Source organism: Puma concolor, chromosome B3 (assembly GCF_028749965.1).
Source record: "Puma concolor isolate L17-30 chromosome B3, mPumCon1.1.hap2, whole genome shotgun sequence".
In the NCBI taxonomy this organism is placed as follows: domain Eukaryota; kingdom Metazoa; phylum Chordata; class Mammalia; order Carnivora; family Felidae; genus Puma; species Puma concolor.
In genome coordinates this window covers 49,942,714-49,956,303 of record NC_141672.1, presented here as the reverse complement: position 1 = coordinate 49,956,303, position 13,590 = coordinate 49,942,714, and the positions used below count along the sequence as shown (strand labels likewise).

The 13,590-nt window shown below is 44.3% G+C and overlaps 1 protein-coding gene across 1 annotated transcript in view; it reads right to left on the bottom strand.

The window, feature by feature from the left end:
- Positions 1–13,375, bottom strand: part of PYGL (glycogen phosphorylase L) — a 43,991-nt gene extending 30,616 nt beyond the window's left edge. Inside the window, exons 1-4 of the mRNA XM_025919486.2 lie at positions 12,874–13,375; positions 7,895–7,996; positions 5,114–5,192; positions 1,585–1,688 (exon numbers count right to left, since the gene is read on the bottom strand). Of these exons, the coding sequence (XP_025775271.1) occupies positions 1,585–1,688; positions 5,114–5,192; positions 7,895–7,996; positions 12,874–13,116 (528 nt within the window). The 5' untranslated portion in view covers positions 13,117–13,375. The remainder of the gene's footprint in view (positions 1–1,584; positions 1,689–5,113; positions 5,193–7,894; positions 7,997–12,873) is intronic.
- Positions 13,376–13,590: the final 215 nt, after the last annotated feature.

Genomic DNA, 13,590 nt, shown 5'->3' with positions numbered 1-13,590 from the left:
TTTTGAGTTTGAACCCCTCATTGGGCTCTGTACTGACAGCTCAGAGCCTGGAGCTTGCTTCAGATTCTGTGTATCCTGCTTGTGCTCCGCCTCTCTCTCTCTCTCTCTCTCTCTCTCTCAAATAAATAAAACATTAAAAAAAATTATTTAGGGACAGCTAAGATACACTGGTCCTTAATAAAATTTGGAAGTGTGTCTTTCAATATGTTCCCAATAGTCTCCTTCTGAGACTTTTTCCTTGGTGCATTCTCTCCTCACATGAAAACCTTTTAGTTCCTTCTTCCTTGGCTCAGAGTGTCAAAATACTGAGGGAGGGAGAGAGAATGGCGCTGACACTAAGCTTAGTCTCATCCTTCCTCTCCCCTGGGATTAACTCCAGCCGAGGTCCCCCCATCCAACTCTGAGCACTCCATCCTCAGACTGACTCATGGAAGTGTGGGAGGGGCTCTGAGAATGTGGGCTTTTTGAATTTAGTGAAATTCAGCATCTTTTTGTCAATGATGTGCGTGTAGGGGAAAAAGGGAGAGAGAAAGCCTAAATCACACTTAGCATCAGAAAGACTGTCCACACCAGGGCTGATTGCAGGCTCAAAGAATTACCAAAGATAAAAGAAACTAGCACCCAAGAATCCAGTTTAGTTATATAAAAATCAAATGAGAGTCATTTGTATGGACTATTTGTGCACATGTCTGTGGAGCACTATAATTACATGTATTAAATATGTGCCAGATTTATTTGATTTAATAGTTATAAAATTGCCTGCTTGCATCTTATAAAAAATTAGAACAATGAACTCATCTAACTTATATGATAAACATATTAAGGAGGGCAAGACTGAGTGTAGAGAAAATCTGGGGATACAGACCCATGCTTGCCAGCAGTGTGATCTGAGGTAACACTACTTAAGAGTCTCAGTTTTCTCGAGGCAACTGGGTGGCTGAGTCGGTTAAGCACCTGACTCTTGATTTTGGCTCAGGTCATGATCTCATGGTTTGTGAGTTGGAATCCTGTGTGGGGCTCTGTGCTGACAGTGAGGAGCCTGCTTGGGATTCTCTCTCTCTCTCTCTCTCTCTCTCTCTCTCTCTCTGCTCCCACCCTGCCTCACCCCCCCCCCCCCCGCTCCCCCCCACCTCGCTCTCTCTCAAAATAAATAAACATTACAAAAAGTCTGTTTCCTCACCTATAAAATGGGAACATGCTTTCTACCATCAAGAATTACAGGGGAAGATCATAAGTCAAAAAATGTATTCCTCCATCTTGCATGCTGCAGAGAATAGACATCGTACGTTGTAGGTGGTCCACATTCAGGTGTCAATGATAAATATTTTCAGAGTATTCTCATGAGTCAGGTACTATGTGAGGTGCTTATGGATCTGGTGCTGAATGATATTGGTAGGCTCTCTGCTCTTAGGGAACTCACATCCCAAAGGGGGAAGACTGATAGTTTTCAGTGATGTCAATTAAATGCCAGATAAATGCTTTACTAAAAGCTTTAAATTAATTGTCTGTACATTATAAATCGCCCAGAATACTATGAAGGAGAAGTATTTTTAATAGCAAAATTTTGAAAGATGGCTCACATACCTGCCATCCATCTCGGATCTTCTGATTAAAGATTCCATATTCGTATCGGATGCCATATCCATAAGCTGCAAGTCCCAAGGTTGCCATGGAATCCAAGAAGCAGGCTAAATTAAAGAGAACACAGGCAAAAAACAAAGTCATCAAGGTTAGTCCAAATTTCATCTTTCTTTAAAAAACGCGGCAGCCAAATGACATTTTCTCTAAAACACATTTGTATTTTAAAGCACAGAGACAGCTGTGCAGTGGGTATTCAATTTTTTAAAAATAACATTTTAAAATTGTTGGCATTTTTTTTGAGAACAGATAAAGAAGATGGCCTGCCTTAGATATATCCATTATTGTGTCTGTCACTCACACTACCCTTTCTAAGGGAAGCTGTCTCTACGGCCCCTACTTGAAAAGATGGCCCCAGGAGAGTATAATTTACATGTTACCATCTAAACAACTAGCTGGACATCTGTGGTAGCCTCTCTTTCTGGCTAGTGGAATTCCAATGTTGTTCAGATCTCAGGTGGCCATATGCTTCAGGGAGGCTGGGCCAGGAAATGAATCTTGCTTTGGTCTAAGCTTCTAAGCCAATCATGGGCACACAATGACCTACAATCTAATGAGAGGTGCTAGGAAATCTGCAAGATGCAGTGAAAGATTTCTTTGCCCCTGCCATTTTTTTTTTTTTTTCCATGAGAGGAAAGCCCAAAGAACCACAAAGATCTGACAGCATCATGCTGTTGAACTAATCTTGGGACGGCCCAACTCCAGGAGTCCTTGTTTACTGACAACACATGTCCTTGTTGGTTGAACAAATTTTTGCTAGATTTTCTGTTACTTGTGGCTAAGAACATTAATGACAGAACCTCCGATCCAAAGCAGCCAATCAAAAGACTGAGTAGGGATCTATGTTGTGGCCAGGAGCAACCTGGGGGGTTACACTAATCTGATTGTCCCTCTCAGGAATTTGAACTGAGAAATATACAGAGAATGAGGAAATGTACAATAGGATCTAAAACCTTTTGAAAAGAACATTTGTAGATCAAACAGAAATGGACTGAGTTAGGGTCATGGTGGGGCCCTAAAATGGAAAATCCACAAAAGCCAACAGCCAACGCCTTCAAGTTACTGTAACATCACAGTGGTCTTCTAGTCCCTATGTTCATGTAGCCTGACTCTCCCCCAGTTTCTGCTCTCTCAGAGCCGTGGCCACTTGTCTTTTCCTGGGTCACTCTCAAATTATTCTTAGAGCTTGACCAGAATGGGGTCCCAACCTTTTCAGTCAGGTAAAAATGAGGCTGTCTAATGAGAATTACTCAAGCCTCATTCACCACTTCATTCTTTGACCTTATCTCCTTATCAGGAGCAAGGTCATTAATGTCAGGCACAGAGTGGGGTTAACTCAGCCAACAAATAGGCCTGGGGCTTTACATGAAAGGCAGGCTGGTTGTCATTCTTAGATGAATATGCCACTGGTTCTGCTGGTCTTCCTATAGCCCCATGGAAAGCCTACTAAATTGTCCAATGGTTGACTTTATAAGGTAGTAAGTATCTCTAATACTAATAGCAGTATTAACGAACACTGCAACTAATGTAGTAAGGATTAAATGCTACAAAATACACACAAATGGATTTCCCATAATTTGAAAGTGTGTGTAAAATTAAGAGTAAAATCATTTCTGAAAAAGAAGAGATAGATTATTTTTCATAGAGCACAATCTGATACATACATGTATGATGGTACATTTTTATTACTCAATTTAAATTTCACATGTACATTGTATGTTAATTATACTAGAATTAAAATAAAAAAATACGTAGTGCCTGGGTGGCTCAGTCAGTTAAGCATCCAACTCTCGATTTTGGCTCAGGTCATGATCACATGGTTCATGAGATCAAGCCCTGCGTCAGGCTCTGCGCTGACAGCGTAGAGCCTGCTTGGGATTCTCTCTCTCTCTCTCTCTCTCTCTCTCTGACCCTCCTCGACTCTCTTTCTCTTGCAAATATAAATAAACATTAAAAAAATAAAAAAATAAATTTCACAATACAACCTCATTGTAAAAAAACATTGAAACATTACAGATGGCATTAGTACCCTCTATTTTGCACTCTTCTCTAGGAAAGATCAGAGGGAATATTTCAAACTCCAGACTTTTTTCCCTATGAATTTATACATATACTTACAGAAAATATTTATTTTTTTAATGTTTATTTATTTTTGAGAAAGAGAGAGAGAGAGAACCCCAAGCAGTGTCTGTACTGTCAACACAGAGCCAGATAAGGGGCTTGAACTCAAGAACCGTTAAGATCAGATGACCTGAGCTGAAATCAAGAGTCAGGAGGGGCGCCTGGGTGGCTTGGTCGGTTAAGTGTCTGACTTCGGCTCAGGTCATGATCTCACGGTCCGTGAGTTCAAGCCCTGCGTCGGGCTCTGTGCTGACAGCTCGGAGCCTGGAGCCTGTTTCAGATTCTGTGTCTCCCTCTCTCTCTGCCCCTCCCCTGTTCATGCTCTGCCTCTCTGTCTCAAAAATAAATAAACGTTAAAAAAAAAAAAATTAAAAAAAAAAAAAAGAGTCAGGAGCTTAACCAACTAAGCCACTCAGGTGCCCCAGAAAATATTTAATTTTTAAAAAACATAAATAGTATCACACTGTGTTACTTTTAATGTCACTTGGGGTTTTTTTCCTTCCCCCTGAGAGGTCTACCCAGAGAAGTATATACAGATCAATTTTACTGTTTTTATTTTTTTACTGTAATATTTTTACTGCGTGTTTTTTTTTTACTGCAATGTACATGTTCTAATACTTACTCTTATATCAATGGACATTAGGTTATTTCTAATATTTTGCCTTAATAAACAATACTGTAATAATTTTTTCACATGCCTCCTTGTGTACCTGTTTGAGCATATCTTTAGAGTAAATATCAGAAAGTTGAATTGCTTGGTCATAAGGAAGCATATCTTTAATTTAATGGAGTTAGTATTTTTTTAAATGTTTTCTTTTACATTCGCTGAAAAAGCATTTCCTGGATAAAGCACTCAAATTGCGTCCAAACAAAAAAAAAAAGATATTAATGAACTAAATCATACCAAAAATATAACAAGTGTATCACTGCCTACTAGTCAGTCAAAAAGTGAACTGTCAAGTGCATAAGACAACAACACAATGGTTAAACAACTGAGGTCATACCTATCACAAGTATGGGATTCGAGCAGCTATGGACAAATAACTGTGAAGTAAAGGGGCCACTTTGGAAACCCTTCAGCGCACAGGAAGGAGCTGGTTAACTTTGGAGTTTTAAGCAATGTCTCCAAGGGGTTTAAGCAATGTCTCTTTTGTTCAAGTTCCCTTCTCTACTATTTGTGTAGAACTGATCAAACCATAGTGCAAACTCAAAAACAAATCCATCTATAACCAGCTCACACCTTGCACTCTTCCTACAGAGCCTTTCTGGTTCCTGTAAGCATGGTCTAAGGTACGCAGCATCTGAGAAGCCACTGACTGTCCAGACAACAGAGCACACTCACCACGTCACTTACCAGCAAGCCTCCCAAGACCACCATTGCCAAGCCCGGCATCTTCTTCGATTTCTTCTAGCTCCTCCATATCCAATCCAAGCTAGTGATGAAAGGAAAACACACTGGATGCAGATACAAATGCAGGCCATTTCAGAAAGCATAGTCATTTCCTAAAGCTCTGGGTCAGGCACCTGGGTCATCTGTGTACTCCATTCTGTGGGCACCCTCACAGAGTATTCTGGCATCAGATGCCCACTGCAGATGGTGGCGACCGCAGATGCATACCACACAAGACGGCACGGCAGCAGCTCGGGGAGGAGGGGAGGCTCCAAATGTCCATTACTGGCTCTGTTACTTCTTAGTTACCTGACTCTGGGCAAAGTAACTCTCCTTATACTTCTCTTATTTAAAAAACGAGGACAGGGCCCCCGGGTGGCTCAGTCAGTTAAGTGTCTGACTCTTGATTTTGGCTCAGGTCACGATCTTGTTGTGCGTGAGATCAAGCTCCATGTTGGGCTCTGCACTGAGTGTGGGGCCTGCTTGGGATTCTCTCTCTCCCTCTCTCTCTGCCCCTCGCCCCTCATGCAGACGCATTCTCTCTCTCTCACGCAATAAATAAATAAACATTTTAAAAAGTAAAAAATGAGGATAATAGTATCTGCCTCATTTAGGGCTGCCATGAATTAAATGAGAGTATACAAAGCATGTAGAATTACCCTGAACAGATATTTCTCAATAAATGTTAGCTACCCCTCATTTTTAAAATTATTCTTTTGTGTGTGCTAAGAGGTAAAACCTCAGGAATGGTCCAGTGCCACTCTGATACTAACTGGGCTGAAGGACTTTGAAAACTATCAAAAAGTATGAGGTCAGACCTTCTGGGATGAACTAAAGTTCATCTTTTCATGACCAGAACATATTTACTCAGTAGGGTCAATGGTTGTTAACCCAAAACCAGTTACTGAGTCACTGCTCAGGAGACCTGGGGTCAGATAGCAGTCAGGGAAACAGCCCTGTGGGCCAACTGGTAAGGGCTAAAATCCTCTACTTCTTTCTGTGGTGCGTAAGGGACTATGGGAGGCCAATGAGCCTCTGTGACGCTGGTGATAGATGGAACTGGTTCCCAACCAGCTCCCTGACCCAGAGCGTTTGGTGTGCACAGCCAGAGGCCACTGTCATCAGCATGGACTTGTGTCAGAATTGTGCAGCCCTGGAGATGACTCTGGACTGTTTGTCTTGCAACGAAGAAACTGACAGCGAGATAAATTAAATGACCTCTTCTATGTTGACTAGATAGTAACCTAGCCCATGCTTGGCTAATACTGGTTTGTTGTGAAAAGGACTGTATTCTTAGCTGAAAGTGATGCAATCCACAAAATCCAGTATTATTTAAAATGGAAACATACTTAAACATATTTACAAACATCCATAAAAATTAAAAGCATGCTTGAAGTTGATGCCCAGGTTTTCATGGAGCCACCTACTTGGATCCCCACCTTTATCCCAAAAGTGGCTTTCTCACACCAGTGTCAATGACTAAATCTTCTCAGAATTCAAGAATGGCTTTGTCTGTTTACTGTTGAAGAGGTTTTCAAATTTGCTCCCTGGTGACTAGAGTTTACTGGGGTCCTTGTGCAAGCCAACAACACAATGGTTAAGCAACTCAGGTAATACCACACAAATATGTGACTTGAGTAGCTGTGAACAAATAACAGTGAAATAAAGGAGAGGCCACTTTGGAAAAAACCTTTCGGTGTAACGTCAACATTCAGGATGTTTTCAATTCTCAAAATGTAAATCTAAAGTAGGCTGTAAACCTTGAGTAGCTTGACAGGGGTTACTTTACCCACCTGCTTATGCGAGGGCGGGGAGGTATATTATTTTCACCTGCTATCAGGGGACGCAAAGAAAGGGAAACAGAGGGGAGCTGCAATGATTCTTTCATAGAAAATACCTCTCCCACGTGAAGGAAAACAGTCCTTAGTGACAGCAGCTGGCCACATGAGACAATCCCATGCTAAGGAAAAGGAGTGGGTAGAACAATCTCTCATTTAGAATGTGTCTTTGCAAATACACATTTCTCCTTTCAATCACATGAAAAGGATTAAAAACTGTTTGTTTTTTAGCGTGGAGATCCCTGAGGCTCTGGGGAGAAACAGTTAAATACATTCATGAAAACAAATTAGCATATTGAGTTTCAGACCTCAAGCTCTTCATTTAAGGAGGAAGTGTATTTTACATCTCATTAAGCAATAAAGCAAGTATGTCAATGCAATTTTAAAAACCTATTATTTATACATGTTGCCTTGATGTATGAATAATAGGCAAACTTTGATCATTTTTAAAAGTAGACACGGAGGGCTCAGTTGGTGGAGCGTGTGTGTGACGCTTGATCTCGGGGTTGTGTGTTTGAGCCCCACAGTGGTGTAGAGATTACTCAAAAATAAATTCTTTAAAAAAAAAAAAAGTAGATAGGAGCCCAAAGTAAAACTTGTGATTCTGATAGCAGGGGCTCAGGTACTTTTAAAAGGTTTGTTCAGATGCTGATTCTTAACATGTAATTTGTAATGTGTCAAAAACTGATTGCAAAAGAAAATTCTCATGAGGCAAAACCAGTTCTCTTTGTTTCTCTTAAACCAGAGATCTCCACTAGTTTATGTTTCTAATTGTAATAGCCACAGATAAAGAAACAACTTTTCACTTTTTTTTTTTTTTTTTTTTTTTGGTGCTATGCTCCCAAGTTTCCTGAACTGAACTTGAAATTTAAGGGGAGAGAAGCAAAGATATATGGAGACAATGTACCTGGTAAATGGCCTCATCACAAGCATTTTGCAGACCAAGGTTGATCATGGTGTTCTGTAATGTTCGGCCCATATAAAATTCCAAAGAGAGGTAATAAACTCTCTGAAAACAAAGAGAGGTCATGTTAATGCTAGAAGGCCAACCTTACTTGTCAACATAAAAGCACAAAAGGTCACCAATAAGAAACAAACAGACAAGACTACTTTAATATAAATTCAAATGAGACTCTTATAGAGGTATGAAGCGCTAAATAAAAGCATAACTGACAACTGGCTTTGAGAAAAACCATTTTATACCCTATTTTTGGCAAAGTAGTTTCTATGCCTAGGGAGAAAAAAAGCAAACTCATCCAACTAATCAGATTCAGTGTTTTGTGTGTGTGTGTGTGTGTGTGTGTGTGTGTGTGTTTCCTTCCTGTTCATAAACCTCATAAATTAAGCTATGTTTTGGACAGAAGTCAGACTGCCACAGCTCATCAATCACTTGTAAAATACTTATAGGATGACAGTCAGGTGGGGTTGACTGTGATCATCTCGACTCATCCAAGAAACGTAAAGATTAACTCCTTCAAGATACACCCAAAGGCTAGACTATTGCCACTTTGACCACTGCAAGTAATACTGCGATTATTTTAGGATACAATTATTCTTGAAAGGCTATGATCTGGCAATAACAAAAGATTACCTCAGGTTTATTGGGGTTTGTTCTTGATGAGGTGGGGAATTTCTCTAGCGACTTAGAAACCGTTGGCCTTTGACAGAAAGCCAGGTAAATACTATGAGTTGAATGTGAAAGGTGCAAAGGTCAGAGTTGCCTGAAACCTTTCAAAGTACAAGCGCAATTTACTAATTAAAAAAAGAGAGGAAGATCAGTGAATAACTTCATCATCCCCTTTTACGATGCCTTACTTTCCATATCAGTTCCCCTTTTCTTTTTGGCCAAACGCAAAACAACAAACATCTATAAATGCATCACTATAAAGTCACTTCAAATTTTAGGGATTCTTTCATTTCCAGATAGGAAGAAGCAGAAAGAAAGTATTTGGTCAACCTGAAAACATAAAAAGAATATACTTCAACATAACAGATTTTTATTATAATATTTAACTCATTAGTTACACACATATATTTAGAATAAAATACTATATGAAAATTTCAACTTAGAAATTTCACTTTTTGCCACTTTCATTTAATGAAACAATTGGCTTTTATGTGTTCCCACGGATAGTCAATATCCATATCTTCGTGGGTAGTATAATGCGATCTTCCAGAGTATATCATCATCATTTTTATCCCAGTTTTCTGAATATCTATAAAGCTGTTATTAGCTTATTAGATGCCTCTGTGTGAGTTGGGAAAAGGTATCTTTCCTGAGGCAGACACACGCCAAAGAGGTGCATGGTGTCACTCACCCCCATGGATGTCCATGAGGCTATTATAGCACAGGAAAGAACGCCTTAAGCCACACGTATCATTTGCATAACGTCAGTGCAGTTTTCCCCATTCTTCCCTGTACATTCATTTTTTCAATAAAACCACAATGTATTATTGCTTTTCACATTTTAGTGATGTATAAAAAGCCTGTTTGCAATTGTGAGGTCACACCTGCAGATGACTACATGTGTTCACTTTCTTTGCTTCCCTTTTAATGATTCCAAATTAGCACGGACTTAAGACATTTTAAGACATTTCAAGGTCTTCCTAAAAAAATGTTGTTGCTTAAAGTAATTGAAAAAGCACCTCATTATATGACAGACTTTACAAGCACATGAATTTAAAGTGATTTCCTGTTTTCTCATAAATAATTTTTGGCAGGGAGGAAACCTCATCTCCTATTTGGGGATATATGAGACCTTGAAAAATTGAACTCTCTCCAACCTGAGTCAGTGGTCTCTGAACACTTAAAACATACTCCTGGTAGTAAAATATTTGAACATCTCCAACACACCTTAAAAACTGTGTACATGCACTACTGTTACTGACATTTTATGTATATATTACATAAAGTGGACATTTTCAAAAGGGTTATAAAAAGACACAGGAACTAATATTTTAAAAATAATATTATTTTTATTTCTAGCATCAATCAGAGGACCCGGGTACTTCTGGGAAGACATATGAACAGGTGGCAACACAACTGACTTGCAGGACAGGTAAGAGTTGAGCATGGAGGCACGTGGAGGGAAGGGCAATCACACGTGACAGATGCACTGTGGGCAGAGGCCCAGAAGTGGGGAGTACAGGGCAGGGACAGGGACAGAAGATTGGTTTGGTGGGAGAGCAAGGTAGGTCCAGGAGAATAATGGGAGATAGGATAGGAGGGACAGGTTCATCTGGACTGAGAAGGACCTTAAATGCATGACTGTGACAGGCAGTGGGGGCCATGATATCCGAACAAATGGCAACATGTGTTCCTTTAGGAAGCTTAATTGGACTACAGTGCCCAGAGGGAGATGGGATTGCATACCTAGATGCCTCCAGGAGCCAGGCAGGGAAAATAAATGTGTAATGGAAGTCACATGAAACAATGAGGAGTCCTGGGCCAAGAACTGGGGTGTGTGTGTCCTGCTTGAAGGCACTGAAAAGTTAACTGCTTACAGGTGTCTCTCTGGCCAAACAAAACACAGTGGCTACCCACATTCAGCCACACACTGCCAGCTTTACCACTCAGTGGAAAGCAAGGTAACCACTCAGAAGTCTACTTCATACACCAGGAGCCTGGGCCTCAAGCTCAGAAAAGGGAGAATGCAGGGGAGTGGGTAATTTCAAGAGGACCCACGGGAATCAGCAGAATTTGGCAACTTGTTGAATGAAGAATCTAGGAGGAGATCAAAGGTGAGACTACAGCGTTGTGTCTGGGTGACTGCCAGGAGGGCAATGCCATTAAATTAGAAACAGAAGATAGGTCAGGATTGGGTGGGGGTGGGGGGGTGATGATTTGAGTTTGAGGAAATAGGAAGAGATTTAAGTATGTATGTTCACTGAGCACTCAGAAATGTAGGAATGGAGTCTGAAAAGGAACTCAGGCTAGAGGTCCAGATTTGGGATTCATCTGCATGGTTCCCAGAGAGCAGGGGAGACGGGAGGGAAGCTTGGACACATTTACTGGCTCCATTCTCTGCTCTAATGAGGCCAGTGATCTCCTGTTTAGGGGAACAACTGTCACAAAGGAGATACTTTATTATTTTTGTTCATTTTATTTTAGAGAGAGAGCGTGAGCATGATTGGGTAGAAGGGCAAAGGAAGGGAGGGAGGGAGAGAGGAACAGTGAGAGAGGATGAATCTTAAGCAGGTTCCACGCTCAGTACGGAGCCTGACAAGGAGCTTGATCCCACAACTCTGGGATCATGACCTGAGCCAAAATCAAGAGTCAGATGCTCAACCGAGCCACACAGGAACCCCTGAGGAGACAGTTTATTAACATGTGCGGAATGAATCTTGTTTGCTGTTGTATCCCCAGTGTATGATTCTCAGAATACCCAGTTTATACCTGCACTCAGGGCCAGTGAAGAAACTAGCCAGAGGACAGAAGAACAATAAAGTACCAGATAAGGCCACTGGCGGAGAAACATACAAGGTCAGTGTATTCTATGGTGCTAAAGGCTATGGAGGGGTGTGTGGGGGGTGGGGGTGAGGTTCTAAAATATGGCTCATTGTCTCACTCTCCAGCTTAAAAACTTATAAAAGTATTTTTAATGGGAAGTCCCAAGCTGCAGTCCCTTCTATGCAAATAAAAAGATACAATAAATAGAAGAATACACGAAGTGCTTTCTAAGATTATATTTTAGCAGTTGCCACCTTTGGGTAGAGGCCTAGGCTTCTGGGGCACAGAAGCATTTGAATGCTTTGTTACAGTTGCAGTTTCTTACTATGAGAATTTCTTTTGCTTATTGGTTCTCTGGAGTATTCTTTCTTTTCATGCTTTTACATATTGAAAACAGTCCTAATAAATGTTTATATGCATTTCCCACTGCCTCCTGGGTATATTCCACTTTCACCCTTTCCAAGATGCCTCCAGCCAGTCTTTCCAGTTTCCTCTTCCAATCCTTACTCACACCCACCTCGTTATGCACAACACAACACCTCTCCCTGCCAGGTTCCTTCCAACCTTGCCACCCCACCTTCCTAGGTTGGCCAGGTTGGCATAGGTTGTCCCTCTGTGCGCCCGAAACCTCCCTAAGGACCCTTGCATTCCAGCCCCCGCGCAGTGGACAGGGGTAGTCTGTGAACACCAGCAGCTCCTCGGTAGGTCTCAGAGGCCAGAGCACGTCCTGGCCCTCTGCCTCCAGCCCGCAGGAAAACAAGGAAGTGCAGGAGCTCCACACCCCACTCACTGGTGGGAACTGCTGGGAGCCAGCCGGCAGAGCTCTGACTGCGGGGGCGGCACCCTTGCCCCTCCCTCTCCACCTCAGACGGCAGGAGAAGCCCGGGTCATCCACGCATCCCCCAATCTAGCCCCTCCAAAGCCTCTAGGAGCAGTGAGGCACCTTCCTTCATCTCCTCTTTTCTGCCTCCTCTCCACGCCCCCCCTCTCTCCCAGTTCACATTCCCCTTTCACGGCCAATTTGTCTCCCCTCTCTAAACATTAAACTTAGCCAAGGCAGCGCTTTTGTCCATTTTGTTCGGGGCCGCCTGGCCTAGAACTGTGCCTGGCGTGCAGGCAGGAGGCGCCCGAGACCTCCTATTAAACGCAGATGAGCAGAGACGTTCCAAAAAAGTTAGTGAAATAAGCGGGCAGCGAGGGTAACCTGGGCGGTCGCCCACTGGGCGGTCGCCGGAGCCCACGGGCGCGGCGGCTCGGGTGGGGCTGGTGCGCGGCGCCGCCGCACCCGGGTGGGGCTCTGGTGGAGCGGCGCAGTGCCGTCCCCTGCCTCCCGAACACGTCAAGCCCAGACTTCGGGGGGCACTTCCCCGCGGGGGACGGGGGCAAGAACGGGGTGAAGAGGGTCACTCCGGGGGCTCCTCCCGCCGGGCCGGTACCTTGGGGCACTTCTCGTAGTAGTACTGCTGCGTGCGGATCCAGCGCCCCACCAGGTGGTCGCGCACCGTGTGCGCCAGCGCGAAGAAGTAGTCGCGGGGGGTGGCCACGTTGCGGTCCTTGACCAGCGTGAAGTGCAGGTGCCGGTTGAAGCCTTTCTTCAGCTCGGCCACGTTCTCCACGCCCACGATGCCGCGGATGCTGATCTGCCGCCGCTTCTCCTGGTCTGTCAGGGGCTTGGCCATGGCGGCGGCGGCGGCGGGGGCTGAGCAGCTAGCTGGACTAGCGGCCTGGCGCCGGGGGCAGGACGGGCGGAGCGGGCTCCGCGCCGCGCGCCGCCGCTTTTGAGTCTGAGGAAAGTTTGGGGTCCGCCCCTGGGCGCGGCGCCTTCCCGGGCCCGGCTCGCCGGCCGCGGGGCGGAGGGAGGACCTGGCCCGCCCAGGACTCCGCGGCCGCCGCGTCGGGGGCGTCGGGGGCGTCGGGGGCGGGGCGCGCGCGGGACCCCTGCCGTCCGGAGTGTGCGCTCCAGCCCTGCCGGGCTGGGGCGGGGCCGGGGGCGGGGCCGGGGCCGGGGCCGGGGGCGGGGCCGGGGCCGGGGGCGGGGGCGGGACCGGGGCCGGGGGCGGGGCCGGGGGCGGGGCGGGACCGGGGTCGGGGGCGGGACCGTGGTGGGGCCGGGCCGGGGCGGGGTGGGGCCGGGGCCGGGGCCGGGGCTGGGC